The sequence below is a fragment of the Lissotriton helveticus genome, chromosome 4_1 (assembly GCF_964261635.1).
Source record: "Lissotriton helveticus chromosome 4_1, aLisHel1.1, whole genome shotgun sequence".
NCBI lineage: Eukaryota > Metazoa > Chordata > Amphibia > Caudata > Salamandridae > Lissotriton > Lissotriton helveticus.
In genome coordinates, this window is record NC_136063.1 from 421384848 (window position 1) to 421412393 (window position 27546).

General features: G+C 44.8%; 1 protein-coding gene across 7 annotated transcripts in view; it reads right to left on the reverse strand.

Moving 5' to 3' along the window:
• VPS13B (vacuolar protein sorting 13 homolog B) overlaps positions 1-27546 on the reverse strand; it is a 3181000-nt gene that overhangs the window by 2495728 nt on the left and 657726 nt on the right. For all 7 annotated transcript variants that reach the window (XM_078686964.1, XM_078686965.1, XM_078686963.1 and 4 more), the window contains exon 17: positions 25838-26022. In XM_078686964.1, coding sequence (XP_078543090.1) covers positions 25838-26022 — 185 coding nt within the window. The remainder of the gene's footprint in view (positions 1-25837; positions 26023-27546) is intronic.

The window sequence follows — 27546 nt, forward strand, 5'->3', positions numbered from 1 at the left end:
CTGTCCAGTCCGCAGAATACTGACACTCATGTGCCAGAGGGTCCTCAGACCCCTCCAAGTCCCCCTCGTCACCCATCGCCCGGTACTCAGGCTCAAAGGATGGGGCCGGGTCATAGAAATCGAAATCTCCCATCGGCGTTGAGAGCGACGTCGAGAAAGGCGCTGAGCGGCGCCGCTCCGACGCCGGACCCGAATCGAGGGCAGGACCAGGGACGGCGGCATCCTGGGACGGCACCGGTGGCGACACCCTTGGGGCCGACGCCGGCGAGGTCGTGAGGTCGACCGGCGGCAACCCGGATCCGGAGCCGGATCCAGTGGGGCCCTGCGGCGTTGGGACCGAAGTCGCCGACGGCACCCGGCCCGCGTGGGAACCCAGTCGGGACCGCGTGGCCCGAAGGTGCCGCAGAACCCGACGGAGGAGCGAGTGACCTCATGGCCATGAGGAAGTCATCAATTTCCCCCGGCGTCGCGTTCTGCCCAGGGACCGGCGGGTATGGAGCAGGCCGCGACACCTGCGTCGCCTGAACCCCCGGCCGCATCGCGCGAGCATCGGGGGGAGTCAGAAGAGCGATGACGTCTCTTCGACTTCTTGTGATTACCTGAGGAGCCCGAAGACCGTGGACGACTCCCGGAGCCATGGTGGCTCCGACCCCGCGACCGGTCCCTCGACCTCCTCGCGGACCGGGACCTCGAGCGGCGCGGGGTCGACTGCCGGAGCTGGAGCCGCTTGCGGGACCGCTCCCGCCTAGCCTTCGTCAGCACTCGACAGTCGGAGCAGGCCTTGTCGTCGTGGTCGAGGCCTAGGCAATGAAGACACCGGCGATGGAGGTCGGTAACCGACATCAGTCGGTCGCAGTCGGCACAGGGTTTGAACCCGGGCATCCCTACCGGCACCGTCGGAGTCGAACAGACTTTGAAGTAGATCAAAAATGATTGAAAAGTTTAGTCAAAAATTGACTAAGGGTACCACTTTTTCCGGATCGGCGCTTGCTCCTTTCGTGATGCCCCAGTGGGACTTGAACCAGGTTCTAACCTACCGGATGTGCGCTCCTTTCGAGCCGCTTCATAACTGTCCTCTCCGTCTTCTTACACTTAAGACTGCTTTCCTGGTTGCCATCACCTCTGCCAGGAGAGTGAGTGAGCTCCAGGCTCTTTCCTCTAAACCTCCTTTCCTTTCTTTCCATCCGGAGACGGTTGTGTTGCGGACAAGACCCTCTTTCCTGCCCAAGGTAGTCACAGCCTTCCACATCGGGCAGTCCATCACCTTGCCAACCTTCTTTCCGCCTCCGCATCCCTCGAAAGAGGAAGAGAGGCTCCACCGTCTGGACCAAAACGTGCGCTCTCATACTATCTGGATCGTACACGCCAGTTCCGGGTGGATGACCAACTCTTTGTTAATTACGTGGGCGCTAAGAAGGGACAGGCGGTGCACAAGCAGACCATCTCTCGGTGGATCGTGTTGTGCATCCAGGCGTGCTACTCTTTGGGCTGAGGGCCCATTCCACTCGGTCCACGGCGACTACTACTGCCCTGGGCCGGGGAGTCCCCTTGCAGGACATTTGTCAGGCAGCTTCGTGGGCCTCGCTGCACACGTTCGCAAGACACTACTGCCTGGACAGCCAAGTCCGGAGGGATGGCTTCTTTGGCCGTTCCGTCCTCCAGGACTTTCTGGTGTGATTATTGGTTCGCAGATCCACCACCAGGGTTGGTATTGCTGGGGTATCTATTCTAAGGTAAGGAATCTATCACTAACGTGTCTCTTTCAGATGCACAAGTTACTACTTGTGTAACGATATATCTGTAAGAGATATTAGTCAGTGATAGATTCCTTACCGACCCACACATCCTCCCAGTTCTGCGATATCTAGGGTTAAGGCCATCCCCTTTCAGGGCCCTAGTTTCATGGCACCAGTGTTGGTTTCTATCATGGCTCTGCGTTTCTGGCACGGAAAAGCTGTGTATAAGAACTGACGTCAGCGCGTGGAGGCGGCGTCTAAGTACTCCGACGACGTCATCACAGCACCCACAATGCCGACGACGGACGCGGAGCCTACCGACGCACATGGGTACTGCTACGCAAAAGATTTCCGGATCCAGTCTGACGCCTGGGGATATTCTAAGGTAAGGAATCTATCACGAACGTGTCTCTTTCAGATAACAATTAACAACCAATTTTTAAATCATAAATACAAATTAAATTACTTCCTACTTTTTAAACCTATAAACACCACAACACACCTAAAATTAATTACACAATTACCATAATTAAGTAACAATTAATTAAAATTAATTTACAATCAATTATTAATCAATTACTTTACACATTTAACACTATAAAATATCACTTAAACAAATAATAAATACAAATTAATCAATACATTTATTATAATAAAATTACTTCCCACACAAGTGGCCTAATAAATCCACAACCCGCTACGGAACTAAAAACGCAAAATATGAATAAAAAAACTATTAACCCCTTCCATGCTCATGACGAGCTCAGCTCGTCATGCAGTACAGTGCTCCTGTGCTCATGACGAGCTGAGCTCGTTATGACCACACCCATTTTTATTGCTGTCCAGCACAGCAGAGGAATATGTGCAGCATCCTTGTGGTTAATACATTTAATATAATTAAATTACTTCCCACCCTATTCCCTTACAAACCCACAACCCCCTACAGACTAAACTAAAAGCATAAATTAAATTTGAAAGAAATTAATAACTACTAAAGACATAGATTAAAAATACAAACAATTCTTATACAAAAAAATACATCACATACATACATATATATACTAAAATACATAATAATAAAAACTATTTTTTTAACAAGTATATTTATCCAAACGATATTAATTACTTCAATATTCTTATAATCGTTATTACTTACCTTAATTCGATATTCTTAACCACAATATTCATGCTGTCGATATTTCTGACCCACGATATTGATGACTCAATATTTCTGCTACTCGATATTTTGTACTCGATATACTGTCTCTGCACCAAGCAGGGGTGTTCTAAAGCATGGGAAGCACTATGTGGGCAGAGTGAGAGGCACAGTGCAAAGAAAATGTGAGAAAAACTATCTCCTGGTGGGCGAAAAACTTTATTCTGGTGCCTCCAGTGGATAGGGTTAAAAAGTGAAAGTGAAATAGGGATATAGATATTACCCTCTCATATGGCCAATATGTTACTGCCATTTAAGAATAAGAAAATTATAGGTTTTCTTCAGGACCAAAGAGTAGTGTAGTTCCTATATTCCCAATAGGCTCTGCGCATTGGAATAATATATCCTATAGTTTAGACGTAGGACTGAGGTCGACTAGGTCTCTATCGAATACATTAAACTTAATAGTGAGTAAGTGGATAGAGACGGGTTTTAGTACTCCGGAAGTAGTGGCACTCAAGCAGTAATTACGTAGTGTGTGTGTTGCATAACCTAAAGGAATGGTGCTAGCAGGAAGGGGAGACCCTCGCAAACCCCTTAATCTGTATAGTAAGCCACACAATTGCAATTAACATGAATCTAGCGCACACATATACAGTCATTTAATACAATTCACTCATTGTATTAAATGACTGTATATGTGTGCGCAGGATTCATGTTAACTTAATAGTGAGTGCCAGCTAGTTCAGAGGTCACTAGAAACTTTCTCGAATTCACAAGAAGGGATTAGTTTCTGACAACCGCATAAACATGAAAACTTTGTTTCCCAAGATTAAGAATTGTATCTATAGAGTCGCGGAAACAATAGATAAATATTTCACTCAGTCAATCGTGCATGCTTCGTTTCAACAGAGGTGCAGAGAGAATAGAGAGACTGGCGTTTTCAATAAAAGGATTTATTGAACAGTCTTCTTTCTCATGCAAGTAAAGTGAACTGCTACAATCGCAATGCAGACTGCAAAGTATAATGCGTGCAGCGAGAACAATATTATAAAATAATATTGTAAGAGCATTGTATGATTTCTAAACCATATATAAATACAGACATAAATAATAATGACTAAAAGTACTCAAATGGTGCTTCTAAAATACGCCTAAGTAAGTGTGGTGTAGCATAGGTTTAGTTTTCTTTGCCACGAATCTATCCAAGATTTCTCTTAGGTTCTAATCAGCTCCATACCTTCAGTTTAGAATGAGGGAGGTCTGGTATCTCTTGTCTCGGGACTCGATTTCCCAACTCCCCGCAAGGGGAGCTTAGAAACAATGGAGCTGGATTCTCGCAGAGAGAAATGCAGCTTCTCGATCAGTGCGTCAGCTGGAGGGTTGGCTTCCTTCGGCACTTGCTGTAGCGAGCTGCGTCGGGCAAGTAGATAGTCGAACTGCTCCGAACCACTGTGTCTGGCTAGAACAAGTGAAGGCATATTTATACCTTGAAGGTGCCTAGTTTGACGTAAAGTTGGGCATAATAACGTCAGTAAAGAACCCCAAGGGAATAGTAGTTCTTTGTAAAGTACATGAGTTCTTGGACAAATCAATATTCAAGCAAGGGGAGGTCCCTGACTGCTTAAGCCGATTTACCAAGAAATCGTTGTGACGTTTTGGTACGGGTAGAAGTAGCCATGCCTGTATTTGGACTGCATGGGCTATGTCTAAATAAGGGAATGATTTCTATGCCTATATTAGGGCAATGTGAATTGTACCTATATGAGGGCATGAATCGGGAAAATTCACTCGGATCCTAAAACGCCATACAACAAAAGTATATATGTCACTCTGCTGTATGTAAGTGTAAAAGATGAATAACAAAAAAGTGTGAGGCCATATATTTAGCTTTGGGGCTGTTCGTGTGGCACTGTCGTCTGATACAGTCCATTGGATGCTATAAGAAACACAGAAAATTTAGCCGGCACAGCTCCTCATATATAAATGTGCGACACCAGTGTCCATCACCTGCACTTCAAACTTTGTGTTGGGTATGTTTGTGCTCCCAATGAGCATTTAAATGGGCCTTACCATCAGCATGTAGGCAAGGGACCACCACCCATCAACAGACCTTTCCCAGCCTGTAAAGCTGTATGTGCAAATACACAGAACAAGCAAGAGGATTTGGAAAAAGTATATGGAGTTAGAAGAAGAAAAGGAGCACACTGTTCCATAGACAGTATATCAATCCCTTGTACTATGGTTGTAATAATATGTATAACTAGTAGATGTGACCTTAAAAATAGCAATATTACAAACAACGAAAAAACACTAACAAAACCAACACTAAAAACAATGAATTGCAAGGGTTGTGGGCAACTGAGCATTGTCATGAGCCTCACAAAGGTGTAACAATGCGGGAGAGAGCCCAGCATATAGCAAGAGTATCCCCCTGTGGGCATTATGAAGATAGAAACAGCCCATAATCAAGAAGGACAAAAACAATAAGGCAATAATGAAACAAGTGTCTTGACACAACATGGAATGGCGGCGCTCATTAGGGCAACACTGGTAGAGGAGCTCCCTTGGTGAGGCAGTCGCAGGATAGTTGCCAATCCGGGGATATGCACTCAGGGTGCGGTTGAAGGGACTCTCCTTACACGCTTCTACTCGGGTCTTTAACAGAAAGGTCTGACAGGAGGAGGAGCGTGAGGCTTACAGTCCCTTTTACCTTCCACTCGTTCACACAGATGTGCAGGCAAGGGGTTGATCGGACATGTAGTTCCCAATGAATCTCTCCAATAATAACATTGTATGATATCGTGGACCAAGCAGGTGGTGAGTACACTCTGTGTGGGGAATCTCAGTACAGCATAGAGGCGAGGGGAAGAAAACACTACAAAGATGTCTCCACCCTGTAAGACATAATGTACTGGGGCATGTAGTATGTTACAAAAGAGCTAAAAAAAGTGTCACAACCCACAGTGTGGTTATCTGTACAAGAATATTTACAAGAATATGTTAGCTAAATCCAAGTGTCACTGGTGCAGAACTGTCTCATAAGGAGAACCACGGAATGTCGTCATTGAGGCCCCTTACGTGGCTATTTAATCTGAAGACCCAATGTAATTAAGTGGACCCATCTCTTTGCAATAGTATGGTGTGTATAGCCTCCAGAAAGTGTCTTGTTAGTTTCGTATTTGAATTTTCTGCATTTTAATAAACTTCTGTGTTTGATATTTCTGGTTTTTACCTTGCGGGTTGTCATGCCCACATAGGGCATCTCACAGGGACATTTGATCAAGTATATGACACCCTCTGAGTTACAATTAGTGTGGCTAGATAGCAACCATGGTGTTTTAAGGCCAAGGTCTAACTGTTTTGTACATTGGGTAAAACTGCAAACGAAATAGGAGCCACATGGAAAATTGCCTCTGATTGGCTTCCCATTTCATAGTGCTTGTTGGATATCAATAGTCCTAGAGCATCGTGGTCTCGTGTGAAATACAATATTTCCTAGATTACTACTGCATTTCAGTGCGCAGAGGGGTTTGTCAGACGAATTGTCACCTTTGTTAAAGATGTGCCAGTTCTTATTAATGGCTTTCTTGTTCATATTGGATTCTCTTAGGACTGTCATGGCACTTTTGCCACATAGAGCAGGTGGTTGCAGGCCTACTGCCACGGACTCGCAGTTGAGAGGCTTTGAAGGATAGGATGGAAGAGGAAGTGTGACACCTGGAGTCGTGCGATCAACCTTTGCATTAAAAGTCCGAATGAGGTTAAGTCGGTAATTAGGTAGATTAACATTGAAAGAACCGCACTTTGGCTTAACCAACAACCTCAAAATAATGTGATGCAGGCTTTTAGGGACGATCAGAAGTGTGTGTTTTGTTTGATTACGTGAAATGAGTATCTGAGCTAACCTGGGTGTTCATTCTTACATTATTCTTTTTCTTTTTACATACTGTGTATGCAGGTTGTGCACTGGTCAATACTATGAAGTATCAAAATGCTACTGATGAAGGTAGGTGTGTACAGGTAGTGCAGTGTCAGAAGTGTGTATATTTTGTGGAAGGCACACAACTGGCTCAGCACTCCCGCATGACCTTTCACAGCCACACCTCTCCATGTCTTCTGTTAGCTGAAAGACCAATTCTGAGCATTTGAACTGCACACTGAATAGACACAGGAGACGCATCGAGACATGAGGTAGGGCCAGGTGGGCTAGTTTACAATACAAAGTACTGCATGGGCTGAGGGGCAAGCTACAAAGTAGATTGGGGGCAACATATCTGGTGGTTCAGTGGACTAATGCATCCACTGCAGAGAGCACTGTCTGACTCATGATCCTAGGTTCACATCCCAGCAGACCAGCTCAGCCTTTCATCCTTCTGAAATTGATAAAATAAGTACTGCTGAGTTTGGTAACAATTAACATCTGTCAACGGAGCCAACGGGCCCCCAAGGAGAGGATGGCGAGCTGCACAAATACACACTATGGGGCCTATTACGATCTCCGTCGGAAAGCCTCCAACCTTAGGTCGGAGGCTTTCCGACCGAGATCCTTGGTTTCTATTCTGATCGTTTAATAACAATAGAGACGGTCGGAATTGAAACCGGCCAGTCAGTCCAGCTGGATTCCAACGGGCTCAAGGAGCCTGTCGGCCAGTCGGTGGCTGGCCCGTAAACCCAATGGATGGCGTTTCTGCCATTGGGATTACGATGCTCGGTTTCCGACAGGCTTTCCGACATGGAACCCAGGGCCCCATTCTCTCTGCGACCTCCGGCTGAATGCCGAGAGAGCCCCTATGGTGCCCTCCTGTTCATCCCTGCACCGTGTGTCTGCCACGCGGTGCAGGGATGAACACAACATCCCATTTCCATATGGGAGCTTGTGGTACGGCCGGTATATGGCCATAGCACACGCTCCCATAGGGAAATGTGAGTGTGCATCGTAATTAGGTCGGTCGGTCCTGATTCCGCGATGATGCCGGTCGGAGGCAACTCCGACCGATATCATAATCGGGTCCTATGTTGCTATGTCTCTACACCAGTTTTTGTCTATTTAGTTATGGCATTTGCAAACTAGTGAGAAGGTGAGAACATCTGTGACCAGGAAAGAATAGTACCTTCGAAAGAAGGCTTTTACTAAGCCTTCACTTCACAAGCTGGTCTGTCCCCGGCGCCTCTCTGCGTCGACACCTGGTCGGGGAGCTGCAGGACGGGCGGACTGGCGGAGAGCGGGCGAGAGGCTGGGCTCACCTGACGGATCCCCGCGGGTTGTGAGCGGCGTGTCCCGGCAAGGGGAAGGGGAGCTCGTCCTCCGTCTGCAACCGCCATCGTCCTAGGAGTGGGGGTGAGGACGTAGGGATCTGACACGGCTCTCCCTCACACACCCCTAACACACCGGTCATCAAGCGTCTAAGGGCGAGCTTAAGGTCTGCCCTGAACTGCCGGAACCTGTGCACGCTCACGCTTATCTTTGGGAAGGGCTGCGTGGATGCAATACTCTGGAGCAGTGACGGCCGGTGAGCCTGTCGATCTGGGCTCCACTGCTGGTGTTACGCAAACGCTGGCAAATAAGGTCGTATTTGCCCCGGCGGCTGGACGTGCAGAGAACACGCCTAAGTGAAGGCTGACTAAGGTATTGTTTGTGCCCCAATACTTTTGTTGGATAAGTTACGTGTGCCGCCCCTCTTATTGATTCATTGATTCATCTTGTATAAAATAAAACTTATTGTCTTCAAAATGGCCGGGGCCATAAACTGAACTGAACACTCTACCCCCGCCTGAACACACGAGGCCCCTCAGCAACCCTTCTTCAGATAACAAATTAGAGATAAGACTCCCTTGGTATGCAGGACCCTGAGACAGCCGGAACGGAATGTGAAACTGCTCTGCCCGGCTACCTAAACAGCAACAACTAAAAGAGGACTAATGACTACATCCTCCCTACTTGGTGGCCATCTTTAAACACTATTCTTGCTCTCTCTGGCGGCCATCATGAACTAGTCCTGCCGACTATTACTCACTATCGGTCCCAAGGTCCTCACTTAGCCCTATATTTAAACCTATGTGTTCCTAAGTGTCTGTATTTTACTGCGGCGTTTATTTTGTGTTTTTAAGTGTCCGTCTTTTACTGCGGCACTTATTACTACTGTATTTTACATTTTTACATTTTATGTAACCTATGTACCATTTTATGTAGCCTCACTTCGCCCTATATTTAAACCTATGTGTCCCTAAGTGTCTGTATTTTACTGCGGCTTTTATTTTGTGTTTTTAAATGTCTGTCTTTTACTGCGGCATTTATTACTATTGTATTTTACATTTTTACATTTTATGTAACCTAGAGCTCCTGATGTGCATAAGGATCCGCCTTTTAGTGCAGTACTATACTACCACTGGTACCCTACATCTTGGGCAATATACACCCATCTTCACTTTTACTCGCTGACAGTGCACTGATTGCTACCTCATATTCTCATATTCTACTGTCGTATTTGCTATTGCTGTAAATTGCTTGCACATTTATCGGACTCAGTAACTCATTAATAATCTAGCGCTATTCTCATACTATATATGCGGTAAGCTGCACCTATATCTCCCTTATCCCTATCACTCACTGTTCGCTACCTCATTTATGTGTGGGTTCTTCGATGTAAGATACCTCACGATGCTGCACCGATTAGTATTACTACCTTATTCACTTCGTCTAGTCATGTAAGCTGCACCCAGCCACCTTCTACACCTCAACTACACCACTATTACCTCGGACATTCTGATGTGTAAATGTGACTCCACCTAACCGGTTCTACCTCTCATATTATGTACATGGTGTAAGCTGACTGCTACCTCGCATATTGGACACATTGTGTAAGCTGCACCTTAGGCACTGTTGTCCCTGGATTGCACTGACTTCTACCTCTTACACATTGGTCACCCTCAAGTGTCACTCCTTTACACTGTAATTAGCGGCTGACAGTTTTATTGTCGTCCACTCTCCTATACCCAACATCACAGCCTTTCTATAATGGAGCCCAACGGCACGCACACTTTTAGAATTATCTACCCTCCCACACTCACCAAAAAAGCCACTAAACGTTTTAAACATAACTTCTTGAGATCGCACCCTGAAACACCCTTTGCCGACACCTACTTCTCTCCGGGCAATGGAGCCCTGAATACTGGCATCATCTTCCACACCTCACGCAGAGCCCAATGGAGAAAAGTGTTCCTATCCCTACTCACCGTCTCCACCACCAGGAAAACAACTCATGGCCTAACTCTCTCTACCACACCTTCCCGCCTCTTCCCTGGCAGGACTACCATTACTATCTACAATAACGGGATTGTCCTAATTCAATCCACGGATAAGAACCTGGAACTGCTAGACAACATGTTCCCCAAGTTCAAAGAACACCTCTCCAAGCTGCGGACCCCCACCCAGAACTCCACCAGCACTACCACCCCTGACGTCGCAGCCCCCACCTACAACACCTATACCCCTAGCACCCCAGTAAACGACCCACCTGCGGTTAACGCCCCACACTCCCCAAGAACAGTCACAAACGTCTCCACATCATATACTAGCCGCCCCTCTAACAGGACCCCTCGTACCCCCTCTCACACCCCCTCCATACCTCTCCCACTTGACTTAACAACTCCCACTCACAACACGCCACCATCTGAACACACCATCGCCCGGGGCGTATCCACCCCCTCCTCCCTTCCCCCCCACGGCAGACCCCTCTCCCTCCCCAACTCCCTCCCCACTCCCACCCACGAGCCTCTTACACCTGACACAATAACCCTCACCCACACGCCGCCATCTGAACACACCACCATTTGGAGTTTATCCACCCCCCACTCCCATCCCCCCCACGGCGGACACCTCTCCCTCCCCAGCTCCCTCCCCACTCCTGCCAAAGACACTCTCACCCTCCCAACAAAAGATACAGAACATACCGTCTCCTTTACCTTAGCATCCCCCTCTCTCCCACATCCTATTCTCAGCCCCCACTACCCTCCTGTCTCCCCCACTGTCTCCAGCCTTCACTCACTCTTTTACCCACCGACACTGTCTCCCACTGACGGCACTACCTATGCCTCCCACATACCGCCCATCTCTCCTACTTCACCCACACCCCTCGCCCACAAAAAGGCCCCCACGTTGAATGCCATCCCACTCTTTAGCACTGCAGAACCCTCTGACAACGCTAGCATATCCACCCCCTCGATACCCTGCCTGCTCTCCAACTCACTACTCAACGATTCTCCAATGGCTCTCATCACTAACCCCATCCCCAATACACCCCCTGACCAGACTCTATCCACCCTCCAGCAAGTCAAAGAGGACATGCTACAAATCAAAAAAGATGTCCACGCAATCAAGGAGCTTCTCTCCTCCCAGCTCAGTCTACCTCCCACCATCCCTCTACCCTACAAACGACGCACCCTCCCTACATACCCTCGCCTCCAACGACACCCGCGCTGGCCGACTATCCCCGTTCGCACTAACGCCCACCGCCCCCGGCGTGCCCTCAACCCATTGTCGGACCGTGAATTATGCTCTCTACTGCGCTCTTATGGCCCAGGTCCGGAAAAACACATATCCAACGTACACATCCCCATACCCACAATTCTTACAAACCCTCTGAAGCTCCCAACACTCAATAATAGAGGTTCCGTCCCTAACAACCTCAGAAAAGTCCCCCTCACACTAGAAAGCTCGACCACCCTTCTCTCTCCCAAACTCAAATGCATCCTACTCAATTGCAGATCGGCCCAGAGACACTCCTCCGACATCGCTGATCTCGTCTTAGCTAGGGATCTGGACCTAGCCATTCTAACGGAACCGTGGCTTACTGAAGCCTCTACCCCGATTATGGACATACTAGTCCCCCCCAATTATAACATCATTAGGCTGGACAGGTCCCCTGGCAAGACGGGCGGGGGAATTGCATGCATGTTTAGGAGCAACCTCTCCGTTACTAAAATCACCCCTCCCGCCTTCCCCTCCAGTGAACTCCTCTGCCTCGACATCACCAGCGAGGGCAAACAAGCTTGTGCTTTACATCTCATCTATCACCCGCCTGGTGACAACCTCATATTCACCCAACAACTCATGGACATGATCACTTCCAATGCCGGTCGGCAGACAACCCAAGTCTACCTGGGTGACTTCAATCTTCACTGGAACGATCAGAAAGACACAGTGGTGAATAGTCTCAAAACTTTCCTTAATGCGCTTGACCTCACCCAAATATGCGATAGACCAACACATGACAAAGGCTCGATACTCGATCTCATCATTGCCAAAGAGAACTCAACACAACTGGAGGCGATCCAACCCTGCGACTGGTCTGACCACCACATTATCACCTTCTTTATCAATGAAAAAGTGAAACCTATCCCAGCTCAACCAATCAAATCCAAAACTTGGAAAAGGGACATGAAGAACCTTAACCCCTCTACCCTGCCTCCCCACATCGGCAATCTCCTCCTTCCCCCTTCAGGTGCCTCGGATGTTCAAACACTGATGGACCACTACCTTGACTCTATGAACACAGTAGTCAATGAAGTCGCCCCACTTCAACTGAAGAGAGTCTCCACCAAAACTTCTAACCCCTGGTATGATGATAGACTCAATGACGACAGGCGTACTATGCGAATGGCAGAGCGCACCTGGAGATCGGACCCTTCAGCACTGCACCTCAAAAGGCTTAAGAACAAAAGAAACGCCTACTTCAGGAAAATAAAGCGCACAAAGGCGGACTTTTTCAGCCGTCAGTTGGATCAAGCAAAAAACAGGCCAAGAAAGCTGTTCGAACTAATCAAGACCCAAACAAAGACTCAACCCCTACAATCAAACAGCACAACAAGCGACACCCCACACTGTGAAGCCTTCTCTGCTTTCTTTAAGCTAAAGACTGACAACATAAGAAATGACCTCATCTTGGATGTAAGTCGATTCCCCAACAACACCAGAATGTCTTACACTCAACCTAAAAACAAGGCATCTTGGCTGTACTTCGATACCTACTCGGAAGAAGCAATCCGCAAACTGCTCTGCACCTTGAAGCCCTCTAATCACCTCACAGACCCTCTACCTGCTAATGCGGTAAAAGACTTCATCCCCTTGCTCCTCCCTCTCTGGACCAAAATCATCAACAGCTCCCTGCAACAAGGCCTCATTCCGGACTCCCTCAAGGTGGGGCAAGTGACGCCTATACTCAAGAAACCTACAGCTGATCCGTCTGACCTAAACAATTACCGGCCCATCACCAATATCCCCACCCTGGCCAAACTGCTGGAGAAATGTGTCCAACTCCAACTAACAAGACACATTGACCAATTTGACCTCCTCAACCCTCATCAATCAGGCTTCCGAGCGAAACATAGCACGGAAACAGCTATGACACACATAATTGATGACGCCCTCCAAATTCTTGATCGCAATGAGTCCTGCCTCCTCATCCTTCTGGACCTCTCGTCAGCATTTGACACGGTCAAACATGAGAACATGCTGGAGCTGCTAAGCACTAGAATGGGATTATCGGGAACGGTTCTCAAATGGTTTTCGTCCTTCCTTCACAACCGGACCCAGAAGTTCAAGATCGACAATGTGCTATCTTCACCTGTGCCTGCAGATCTAGGTGTTCCACAAGGATCCTCCCTCTCCCCCACATTGTTCAACCTCGTCATGGAACCGCTCGCCACCTTGCTCCAAGCTTCTAATGTCCAATTCCATATGTACGCCGACGACACACAACTGTACCTAAAGCTTCAATCCCCGGAAGATATCAAACATCTGAATTCCACGCTTATTAACACTCAATCTTGGCTAGCCGATAATCACCTCAAACTAAATGCTCTGAAAACTGAGTTCCTTCTCATCTCACCCCCGGCGAAAATTTCAACCACCCAAACATGGCTCAACAACCTAACAGCACTCAATGTCCAACCCACCATCGTGGACTCAGCGAAATCCCTAGGCATCACGCTGGACGCCAAGCTCAACATGCAGCAGCACGTCAGCAAAGCCACAAAAGCAGCTAATTTCCAAATCAACACACTGAGGAAAATTAAACCCTTCCTCCCTGCTGAAGACTTCCGAACTGCTGTACAAGCGTTAGTCATCCCTCGAATAGACTATGGAATTGTGGCCCTCAGCGGACTCCCGCTATCCACAACAGCACCCTTAAGAGCCTCCCTGAACGCTGCCGCAAGACTCATTACTGGCTCAAGAAAACATTCGCATATTTCCCCAGACTTAAAGTCCCTAAAATGGCTGCCTTTTGAAGCCAGAATACAACTAAAAATTGCAGTTATGACACACGCGGCAGTGCACCACAATGCACCCAACTACCTCGCTCAAAAGTTGTCTATATCAGGAGGTTCGAGATCCAATAGAAGCTCAAAAAATCTACTCCTGAAACCCCGTAGATTCCGGAAAGAGAAAACTTACAAGCGCTCCTTCTCAGGAATGGCACCCAGGATCTGGAATGCGCTCCCTCCTGAAACCAGGCTTATCTCCTCCACTCCACTCTTCAAGAAAGAGGTGAAAACCATCCTTCTGGCCAAGATCTCCTGAACGCTATAGGTGTTGGATCAGAGACTCTGCATTGCCTTGTGTCAATGCTCACTTTGTCCTTTGGCACTATACCTCTACTTGAGGGAGACACTATTATGCTACTTTCTTACTACCGACCAATATATGATACACGTTGGGTCACTGATTCACCCTCCCGCTGCCCCCAGTCAGTGCTCTCTCTATACTAAAACACTGTTATAAGCCTTCCACACACCCTAAGTGTACCATAACACCTCTGTAGTGGGATCAATGACTTATGCCGTCTTATATTACTTGTTTACCTGAGTGTATATTGATATGTTTTATGTATGTTATTATTATCCTTTCATGTTAGTGACTACTACATTGCTCCCATTACCTCTGTTCATTCCTACTGCCCCTACCCTGTCATTGTGAAGCGCTCTGATATCTGTAAGGATCTTGTTCGCGCTATATAAAACTTTGAATAAATAAATAAATAAAATAAATAAGATGAAAGAATTAGATTCAGATATGATGCTAAACACAAACATATTCTATTAAGTATGATGAAAGGAGGATAAAATAAAAATAATCGCTATAGGTATATTTATGGCATTTTGTGAAATTTAGGTGGGAATCCAGCACAGACCCCATAATGTACGTTGTGCTAAATTACAAAGATGTAAAGGCAGAGGAATTAAGCCATTTTCAAAGCATGATGCAAGGTATGCCAAAGCCTCGTATTTCAGTAGGCTATTTCCTTACACTGACAAATTCTCAGACCAGCTACTAGTAGAGAGGTGAAATGTAGGTAAAAAAGGAGAAAAGCTCATAGCCCCGACAGTCCAGGGCTATGACATTCCCAAGCTAATAACACGTCCATGTGTCGGACAGGGTGTATTTCCCATGAGCCATCCCGTATGATGTTAAACAGGACAACATTTCTTTGTAAGCTACCAATGACATGCCCGAATCTATAGAAAAATGGGACAGAGACCCAAACACATTCACAGAGTGTTGCCCAACGTGGATCTTTGTACAACGTACTCCAATCAAGTAACACAGAAAAAGGTAATGGAGGCTATACAGCTGCCTGTTGAGGAACCCGTTACTGCAGAATTAAGGTTTTGAGGTGCTTGAGGACCACAATATGAAGAAAGCCTTATGAGGCACGAGTTGAGAAGCAAATAAATATTAAGAGAAGAGTGTATATGTACCTAGTTTCAGCCAGACAAACACTGAATTTGCAGTCTGTCAGAAACTTGAACAAGCATTGGCATAGCCAATAGGTCTCGCCTTTGGGACCATATAAGTGTTTAGCCAAGCAACACTTGATGTTGTTGCACCAAGGATATTGTGCTGGACAACTAAACACTTATAAGGTCCCAAAGGCGAGACCTATTGGCTATGCAATAGGTCTCGCATTAACACCACTTTGAGCTATTGACATTGTAAATGACAATGCATTTTATTTGTGTTTTTGTTTTGAAAACATAAATAAAAGGCATTGTCATTTATAATGCTAATAGCTTAAACTTTTGTATACTGAACATGTTGGAACTATCTATCTGCAGTGATAGTGGTCTTATACCTATATCTGCAGTGATGTTAATCTCACACCTATATCTGCAGATAGTGATCTCACGCCTATATTCGCAGTGTTAGTAATTTCACACTTGTACGTGATATTGGCGATCTCACAGCTATATATGTTTAGTGATAGTTATTTCATACCTATATCAGCAGTAATGGTTATTTTACACCTATAAGTGCAGAGATGGTGAACTCACATATATATCTACAGTGATAGTGACCTTACACATATATGTGCAGTGATGGTGACCTCACACCACTATCTACAGTGATAGAGATCTCACACTTATATCTGCAGTGAAAGTGATCTATCACTGCATATCTGCAGACGGTGATCCTATACCAATATGTACAGTGATGGTGGTCTCACACCTATATCTGAAGATAGTTTCATTGACACCTATATCTGCAGTGTTGGTGATCTTTTTAAGTAGACAAGTCGGCAATAAAAGATAGCTATCTACTTGGAATAATAAAGGAGTATGACAAGTGGTGTTGCGGAAATGCGTGAATATGGTGTGAAGTGCGTGCAGATGGTGTGGTGATGTCTAGTCGTATGTAAATGTGCTGTGAAAGCTTTGTTGTGAGGATAAAAGGGATGTATAGGAGTGGGATGCATGAGCCATTAGAAGCTATATGTGAGTAATGTTGAACGGTATGCTATAGTAAGTAAACAAATGCTCTTGTATGCGCACCTGGAAAAACTTACCTGAAAACAAAGTGCTGTGAAAAGCTTTGCAGTGTCCAGTGGCCCCTAAACAGTACAAAAAGCATAGACTCATGTAGGCGCATCTTAAAAAACATACCAGAAAACAAAGCGCTGTGAAAAGCTCTGCAGTGTCCAGCGGCACCTTAACAGTGCAAACAACATATGCTCATGTGGGCGCATCTGTACAAACCTACAGGAAAACAAAGCGCTGTAAAAAGTTGAGCAGTGTAAAAAACATATGCTCGTGTATGCGCTTTTAAAAGGGCAAACCTCCCGGGAAACAAATGTTGGTGGAAAGCTTTGTACTGTGCGGCGAATATATCACCGCACAAAACATATATTACATCTTTAAACATACAACCCCAATCGTATATCGTTGCAGCTGCGCACTGAAGAACGAAGCGCCGTAAAAGCTAAGCACTGTGCAGCAGCACCTAAACAATTTCAAAAACATGCGGTTGTGGCTGCACCTCAAAAAGGTACACCTACTGCAGAACAAGCGCAGTGAAAAGCGGAGCAGTGTCCGATGTGATGCAAGCGCTGCACAAATTGGAACACTGTTTATTACAAAGATTACACATACAATTGTAAAGAATAAAAAGGAGGAGAGTAAAGTAAGTGGTGGATTAAGTTTGAAATAAATATATCTATTGTGCCTATATTGACACTGGCAGGCTGATAAAATGATCGGACTCGCATCTATATAATCCTGTGCGAGCTGATCTCTGTTTGTTCCTTACTTCCCCACATTGCAATTTGTGTTCATAAGTGAGTTTCTATGGTGTATTAAGGTGCCTGGCCCTGGCCGGTGCAGTTATCAACTAAGGTGCGAATATACATAAAAGTAGCTGTTGTTATGTGCGCCCTAACTTTTAGTGTGTAAAGTAGAGAGCTTGCATCAAGCAAGCCAGCTGGTACCTGTTGCTTGTTGTCAATAGCCAACAATGCTGGAGTCTAACTTTTTGAAGCACCACAGATTGCCCCATTAATCCATGATCCTGCAAAGCGGCAGTGGAGCTCCAATGGAGCACCAAGGGCTATGTCTTTGACCAATAGCTAATGATACTACAGTGGAACTGCAAGTGTCCAAGTGTGTTGTATTACGAAGCATTTTGCCTTTCCTTGCAGCATAATTTACTCAACCTCGCTGCGTGATTGGCCATACCGGACGCATTATTCCAGTGGCTCTAAGTACATCAATAATACCGAATAACAGCAAACACCAACTGAAAGGAGGCAGTTTACCTTTATAAAGTGCCTTCCGCGGCGCTGTACCACTTGTAGCGCATCTTTTTATTACATTTTTCTATTCATTTGATCGAGAAGCAATTTTTTTCTGGAAATGATAAAGCAGAAGGTGGAAAATAGCACAGTCCCATTTGTGATTGGGGGCTATATATGTGCCGACCGAACATGAGCAGCGTGATACCTATGGGAGATCGAAGAAGTAAATAAAAATAAGTGCGCAAGCAAAAAGGAGAGGGAGGGGGTGGAGCGAGTGAGTGGCTGGGACATGTGGGCGAGGAGAGAGAGGGAGATGAGGTAGGGAGCAGGAGGTGAGCTCGCACGAGTGCGCGCTTGGGAGAGCAGTCTGCTTATTTTCATGCACTGCACTCGTGCTTGTGGCGCGCCGCTGCTCGCTCCCGCAAGGTGGATGCCGCCACAAGCACGAGTGTGTGCTTGAAAATGAGCAGACCGGTGGCTAAAGGCCCTCCTAGACAGCACATGTGCACTGCCTAGGCGAGACCTAAAAAAACGGCCAGTAGTTCTGCAAATAAATCATAAACCTAAAAATACACAAAAACCTGATTGGCAGCGAAACAGAAAAACAAGCTTTGAAAATGCAATAGGTCTCGCCTTTGATTAAGTTAAAGCCGTTTGCTTTGCTAATGGTATTGTGTAACAAAGCAAATGGCTTTAACTTAATGAAAGGTGAGACCTATAGCATTTTTAATGCATTAAGTATGGCTAGATGAAGAGCTCTATTCCTCAGCAGATTGGCTTGGTAACTGTCTGGTGAATAATGTACGACCTAACCTCAGATTTTTGGCCGTCATCCTTTCCGGTTGTATGGGCTGCTGCTAGTAGAGTCTAGGTTGAGCCGTGGACATGAGCCACTCTGGGAAATCAAGAGCCTACTTTTCTTCAAGTCGGTAACCATGGAGACCGAAATACCTAACTGACAGAGGAAGCCTGCTATTGAGATGGTATAGTGCCCCCCTCGAAAGGTGCTCCAGACACTTTCCCGGCTTATAAGGCCCAAGACTCTATAGTGTCCAGCTCTCCTGGGTTCCTATGCGCTCCCTTCGTCGCATCTGGATAACTATGTGACTGGAATCACACCCAAATAAAGGCTGAATCCCTGCCCTCAAGCTGCACCCAGGCCACCAGCAACCAGCCACGACAAGACTGAGCTCCTGATCCCCTCCCTCACCTGTGTAATGCCCACCCCTGTGCCCCCCCCAATACAAGAACACCCCTCAACTCCCATCACCTACACGATGAGAGGAGGGTGTCACCAGCGAACTCGCAAGTGGCGGGAGCACAGTATAGGGCTGCACCCACGATGAGGGCTCCGAAATAAAAGAGGGCACACACACGTATACGGAGACAACACAAGCCCTAAAAACATGAGCAGGGTTCAGAAATAAAAGAGGGCACACACGCCCATGTGTTGACATCAACGGAGACAACACGCGCCCTGAAAACACAATGAGGGCTCAGAAATAAAAGCGGGCACTCACCTATTGGCCAATGAGCAGTGACGGTACTCACTATCCCAGAGTACCTATTGGCCAATGAGCAGTGGCGGTACACCAACCTCCCCACTGTATTAAACATCTGCTGAGGAATGCCGACCCTCACTTTCAAACCGAAGGAGTGCAGGGACTCTATACCTGACAGTAGTTATCAAGAGTGTAGAGGTGTTTGGTGGGTTAAAAGGGGCCGGTGCAGGCACCGAAAGCAAAGAGAGAGCCCGCAGATGAGAGGCGGAGCGATAAAAAGGAAGTCCAAGGCGGACAACACTTATGCAGAATGGGGTGGGCGCCTGCCATCTGGGAGAAGAGGGCACTCCTCTATTCAAACTGTGCGCCTTATAGGCTGCATCTGCCCTGAAAAGCTAAGGAGGTACAGATAGTAGGGGGTCTTCCAAATATAGCGCCTAGGACTTTTGGGTCCTCATCTGTGAGGGACCACTTGAACCCTATGAAAAAAGTGAGCTCCGGGACCACGTCAGGGCATGCCCACCGGATATAGGTCCCACTGAGAAAACCAAAGCAAGGATCACAGCTAACCTCTGCCACCGGGTATTACTCTGAATCGTATTCCACTCCACCACGTTTGTTGCTCACTGTGCAAGGACAGTCAAGTCCGACTGGTGGGAGAGGACCCAGGCTGCTGAATGCTAGCAGCTGAGTAATGCAAGCGTTCACCCACAGCTGTATGCCACTGCTGGCATGTGCACGCGGAGGTCTGCTGGGCTGAGTGAACTGGGACATGTTTGGAGGCCCCCAGTGGGCGTGGCTTAGGGAGCGGGCAAAGATTGAACTGGTACTAACGCGCCACTGTACACCTGAAAAGTGATTTACTCTGCTACTCTGCAAGACTGCTAACAAAATCTTACGCTTGCATCCACCCCGAGCACCACATACACACACATCTACCCGCCTCTGGCATGTCCTCTGTGCAGGTATCACTCTGTCAATGTGTGCGTGTATGCAAGTGTGTGTGTGCATGGAGCCTGTACGCATGGCACTGTTCAAAGGTATACGCGCTTAGACAATTCCATTCACCATTTTCATAGGGTGGACGGTGTCCACCTTGCTAAGTTGGGCCCCACTCACATATACTGCAATGGTCCCGATGACGTTTTCACACATCGGGACAAGTTCAGCAGCGCCTGCACCTTGTCATGCGGGGGGAGATAGTTGTGGGAGCTCCCTCGGAAAGCGTTGGGTGGACGGCATGAAAATCATAGTCAGTCAAAGTAGCTGATTTCAGTTACAATAAACACACCAAGCAAAAGTTTATAACTGCACACCAAATTACTTAAACAGCAACCCAAGCAAAAAAAAATGTCTTGCCTCAAGCGCCTATTGTGCCACAAAATAATCCAATGTTGCAAAATGCTAAATACCACCAAAAATCCCAGTGGAAGCCGTGCAGCTCAAAAAATCTCTACCCGAGTTTCTCCCTCAGTCTTGGGCAGCACTTAAAGATTTGCTAACAGCAGCAGTTCAGGTGTTGAGGTGAACCCACGTCTTGAGCGTGTCGCTTTGCCAAAGAGCGTGTCAGGCAGAACAAAAGCAATTACACAACAAGCGCGGCCCGTCAAGGGAGGGACAGAAGATGTGCACGCGGGGACTGGCTTTACTGGCAGCGAGAAAAAAAATCCCCAGTGTATCATGCCGCCAGTAAAGCATCCAATCCCTGCGTGCACATATTTGTCTCCCCACGTGCACGCTGGAATCGTATCGATTCCAAAAAGCTTCATATGAACAGCCAGCGCATGCGCTGCCTACGTCAGGCCGAGACCTAAAAAACAAATTGGATTCTCTTGGCATATTGGCTGAAGAGAGTTCAAATTTGCAAATATATAAAATAAATCATATAGCAAAGCAGATGTATTTTAACGAGTGAGAGAAATTATGAATAATACTACCATATTTTGGATACTGGGAAGAGCTGAGTCTTATTCAGCTGTTGCACATGTGTACTTTCACTGTCACCAGATCCACTGAAGCTGTTTGATGCTTAACCTCACCAGATAAAGTGGAATTGGCACCTCCAAAGAGAAAGACGTAAGCCAAATGGCCTTTCAGTCATCACTGATAAAGCATGCAAAAACACTAACAAAAGCATTATCTACATTTTTAAATAATTTCTAAAGGTTAGAAATTATTAAACTATTAATAGCCGAGTCAAGAAACATTCTAGTGCTTAAGACACACAATGAGCCACAAAATGGTCCTTCCTACGTCCATTCTTAATCAAAACTTCAAGTTGTGCTTGAAAACTTTGGTCACCAGCTTCTAGTCATGAATATAGTACAAGAAGTAGCCTTCATCATTAATCAACAGACATTTAATGCATGGTGTTGTTACAGTTCATCACAAGAAGATAAGCCACCTCTTTGTCACCACCAGAAAGAGACTCCCATAAAGGATGTTCATTGCCTCTACCTATTTTCCTAGCAGTGGAGTGGGTTGATCTGACAACCAGGCAAAGTAAATCCTTCGCGGATTTGAAATGCCACAGGTTTAGAATAAACTGATCACAGTTCCTGATGATATAATTCATGTGATGTGAAATACCAGTTACGAACTTCTAGGTAGGAGTTGGAACATTCTAAAGTGTCTCTGGTTAAAAAATAAATCAAGCTAAACCCAACTGACTAAACCTCACTGAATCAAAAGTAAAATGTCAGTTTCACTTTGACTGGGGAAAGAACTCTGTAAAATATTAAGAAGTTAAGGTGAACCTAACCATTCGCAAATCTATTTAATGATAAACGATCTAAACACTTAAAATGTGGTATTTTTAAGGGCCTTGGTTATGATGATACTTCAGTGAATTCTCCCTACATGGGCACGTAGAAGTAGAAGATACAAAAGGAGAGACTGATAGGATCATGGAAGAATACATTGTACTATTGCCTGTTCCATATATTGGACATACTATGTCCTTCCAAAGCCTTATTATACTGTAGTGTGTGAGGCCAAGAAGATGCAATATTTCTCATTTTGTGTGGGTGTGACAAAACGGACAATATTGAATAGAATATTGCATTGGGCAGAGATATTGCTACAGTGAGAATCACTGTGACCAACCGTCTGTACTGTTTTCAGCATTAGACGTATCATATGCAAGGGCCATACTGCAATCTTGCCAATTACATAACAATACAGTGCCCAAACTCTCCGTCTAATTATGGATATCAATCACATGGCCACAAATGTCCATAATGTAGGCTAACATATTGCACAATATGGCGGTAAAAAACAGACATAATGGCCCTCAATAATATCTCAAGTAGATACTTAAAAAACGCAATGCCTTTTGATTGGCTACATGGAAGCAAGAAAGGAATAAATTATGAGGATAAGTCCACAATGTTGATGCTCCAAATATTGATTCTTCAGTCGAGTAGAACCCCTCGATTAAGGCTCCAAGTACATGAATCAGTTGAACATTCCATGCTTACTACTTATGCTCTCAGCACCTTCACCTGCTCGCTCACACACAATTCATATGACAATAACCACCCCTCCCCCAGAGGTTCAAATAACATATGATGTGCTACATAAAAAATCGCCCCCAGCAGTTCAAATAACAACATATGTAACACAATACCTTCATATAACAAACAATTTACACATATTTTACTAATTTCAAATAGTAACAAATGTAACTTAATATGAGGCTATTGTACTTGTATGCAAGTTGTTTCTCTCTCACATGTAATGCTTACAAAGGAGTGTTACTATTAGGTTGAACCAAGAACTAAACCAAAGAATATATTTGGTACTCAGGACATTTCTGAGGGAACAAGGAGCTGTAACTAGTGACCTATATTTAGCATATTAATTGGGGATGCTACAATAAATGTCTATTGGAATGACTCTTTTATATTTATTTTGTTTCACTACTGTTTTTGGATTGTATGCTGCAACAGAATTTTACTGGACTTTACAACACAGAAATAGACATTACCCTCAGAAAAACATACTGTTTGCTCCTCCTTTCCCCCCACCATCACCACGAGTAATACAGAACCATCACATATTTAATTATAACATTAACCCTTGATTGTTTAAAGCTATATGGCCAGCGCACAATGAATTGAGATAATTCTTATGTGCTCGGTACTCTCAGTTGGTTAGGGCAGTTACCGGATGTTAAACGAGAAAGAATAGGAACAATAAAGAAGTGATGAGCTGGTAGAGTTAGCAGTACAAAAATGTACACAAAACATAAAGGGGCCTATTACAATGTTGATCGTAAGGCGTACGACCTCAGGTTAATTGGTTTCAATTCCGATTGGCTGATTTTGATTCAGCTGGTCGAAATTGAAACCGGCTGGTCATTCCTAGCAAGGCCCCTTTCCCTTGCACCCTTCGGTGCCTGCCACAGGGTGCAGGGATTACCACCACTTCCCATTTCCCTATGGGAGCATGTACTACAGACGATTTACGGCCGTAACACATGCTTCTATAGGGTAACGTCGGAATGCGACCGAACAGTGTTCGTCGTATCCTAATCAGGCGATTGGGACCGCCGACCGGAGGTTTGTTGGTCCCGTTTCCGAGATGGTGTTGGGCGGACGCAAGTCCGCCCGACATGGTAATTGGTCCCAAAATATGCAACAGTGCAAATACAGATGACATCGAACCTTGACAAAAGGAAACAAAGTAATAATTTGCATACATTAGCAGACTGACAAATAACACGTTAAGTTTACAGATCTTCATGACAAGTTTTTCCATCTTTAATTAACTATACTTCAAAAATGCTTGGTTGAGGATAATAACTCATATGGATCAAGTCAATACAGGGAATAAAATATTTTATAATTAAATAATACGTACTATTTTTTTATAGTTTTTTCAGTTACATCATATTTCTTCATATTGTTAACTATTTAAAATAATGTATTTTAATCTAACATTATTTCCTTTATGTGTTATTTAATTTCTCTACCCCTGTAATTTTATGTGGGAAGATAGTGCAATACCAGTGGTTGGCCATATGTGGTCATGGAAAACTTGCAGACAGTAAATTATATCTCACTCATAATCCCCAATGCAGTTGAAATGTGCTTGCTGTGTTGCTTACGGTCCGGTGCAAAATGAATTGCCTGATAATTCAGGCTGAAGGTTTGTAAAATCAACTGATTTCTATATAGATTGTCATGTTCTGTAATTAAGCTTTGCTATCATAGTATTTAATCCAGTACAAGGGCCCGTTTTTTCTGAACATCAAATGAAACTATCTCCCCTTGTGCTTGCAGCTGTGTTATAGTCATAACTTCAAATTGAACAGATTCAGCCCTGCTCTTGCTTCATACTTGGTCTTCAGTGGTTTGTTTGTAAGAGCTACAGCTGTTACTGCAGCATCCATACTTTTTGGCCCAGAGGGTGAATAGGTAATTAAAGATGGAAAGACTTGTCATGGAACTCTGTAAACGTAATGTGTTATGTGTCAATCTGCTAATGTATGCAAATTATTACTTTGTTTCCTTTTGTCGAAAAGTATGGATGATGCAGTGTCTGGTGCAAATGACAATCTGGCTAGGGATAGGACCTCTCATATAGATATTAGGCTGCATATATTTGATCTCTAGTGCACCAATCCATCCTACAAATTATGGAGCCCAATAAACTTAAAATCTTTCACACCTGTTATATCTGAACTGAATCTGATATGAACAGCTTAGTAGATCAGTGTTCAAACTGGCGCTTATGTGCCGGGGTCTGCATGTTTGCATAAAAGCAGAAATGTTGTATACTATTTGGAAATACTTAATCAAATACAATGCACGTTTTTGATACACGGCTTTCCTGGAGCCAAGATGTGTCGACAAAAAAGGATGGACCCGTGATTTCAGGGATGATGTAGACAGTATATTGTATGTGCCCTTTGATAAAGTTAACTAATAAGACTTGAAAGTTGGAAGTGTGCGAGATTAAGGGGCAATGCAGGCTATTAATATCATGGCTGCTCAGACTATTCTCCGACTGCACTCGGAACCTAACATCACCAGTTCTTTTTTGACCAAGATCAGATTTAAACATAATGTCTCTCTCCAGATGTCTCCTTCAACCTCAAAGATTGCCAGAAAATTGAGAATTGTTTTGGGCTGCCCAAAACTCTGGGCGTCTACAGCACTGTTTTGACACTTGGGTCATGCCTCCAGATACGATCACCCAGTTTCCTGCATCACTCATTAGCTTTTACTGAAAAACCAGCAATTTGAGCAAACTGAAAACTGACAGCATACTTTTCCCATTTGCGCGTAACTTAACATTTTTAAATCCTATCTATTAAAATTATAATCTATTTAAATGTCAATTTCCCAAAGGGAATAAGGGCACCCTTACCTGGAACGTGAAAAACATCATTCAGTAGAGCTTCGTTTATGGGAGCAGAACCGACATTGCTCATGTTATGAGACCAGCTCTGACAAATTGCTTGCAGCAGTAGTGTCTGGGCTCTAGTGGACTGTAATGTTAGGCTGGGAAGCTCAAATATGCACTCAGTTACTGGAACATGAGATCTCTTGACCCTGAAATAAAACAGAAAAGATAATGTTTGCAAATGTTGACAAAATTTAAAAATTACACCATGATGTTAATGACAATAAAAAATAAGTTAAGTTACACTGCTGACCTTGTGACTTGTAGCACTCCCATGTTGGTGACCACATTTAGAAGTTATTTCTAGTGGGACCTGAGCACATCATCGATGTCACATCCATGTCACAAGACTCAACTTTGGGGTAAAAGGGGTACCTAACATCTTAACACAAATATTTTACTTCATTGGCTGATGACCAATAGGTATCTTAAAAGTCTGTGGCCCAAGCATTCAATTATTGTAGGTGTGTTACATAGCCAGGTATGCCGGCTTGTAGCCACCTGAGAATAGTTTATACTTCAATGCAGTGTTGAGTGTGAGTTGCATTAGGGGTCGGAATAGAAGTTGTAAGACAAGTGTTTGGGTCTGATAGGTGAGAGTAGGGAGGAAGAGAAAGTGGTGCCTCGGTGGCTGGCAGTGTGTAGTTAGTAGGACTGAAGGAATTGAAAAAGTAAGTTGAAGAGTAAAATGCATTATTTCTTTATTTATAGATTTATTATCCAAAGCACTATCGAAGAACAGAAAACAATACCAATACGTGAAACGCAGAACAAACTAATCTGGCCAAAGCCATGGTTAAGTAGCATAACAGGTAAACAGTAAATGGCCTTTCAATTGATATTTAAAAGAGGAAAAGTAAGATCCAATATCAATGTTAGAGGAAGTTTATTTCAAAGCAAGGCAGTGAATAGTTCAAAAGAGAGTGAACACCATTGAGCATCAAGACGCCAAGAGGGAAAAGGCAGAATGCAAGGGACTTGTGGGAGGATAAACAGGATCATGAAGAATAAATAATACATAGTAAGCAAAATTTGAATAGAATGGAAAAAGGAAACCAGCTATTCTGTTACAAGTAAAGAGAAAGCAATAGTCAAATGCAATCCTCCTATACACACTGCGGATGAGTAGAAAGATATTTAGTCAGGCTACAATACAGAGAATTGCAATATTTAGGAAGCGAGAGAACATGAGTGAGAAGTAGTAGTTTCAAAGCAGAAAAGCAAATACAAGGTATAATGACGTGGATGTTGAAGTACTGAAAATTTCAAGATTTGCAACATCAGCAAACTGAGGGGCAAAGTTGAGGGATGAATTAAAGACAAAATGCAAGCAGAGGAAGAGCATGGGATACTAGAAGGGATAAAAGACGAGAGGTTAAGTGTTGGGGGCCTGGAGCGGCTTTAGAGGGGTGTAATGCTCCAGTCGTTTTAGATAGTTATCCAGCTCAATGGGATTCGTGGACATTTTGAACTGGAGCCCTGAGCCCGAGAGGTACTCACAACAGCTTGACTAAATGGGATAGATATTTGACGGCTACCTCCTGATTGTTATTTTGCTATGTATGTAACTTGATAATGTAAAATCAATAAAAAGATGTTTAAAAAAAATAAAAGACTAGAGGCAGCATAGGATAAGAGAAATGAATGGGAAAAACAGAATCTCAGTATTGCTC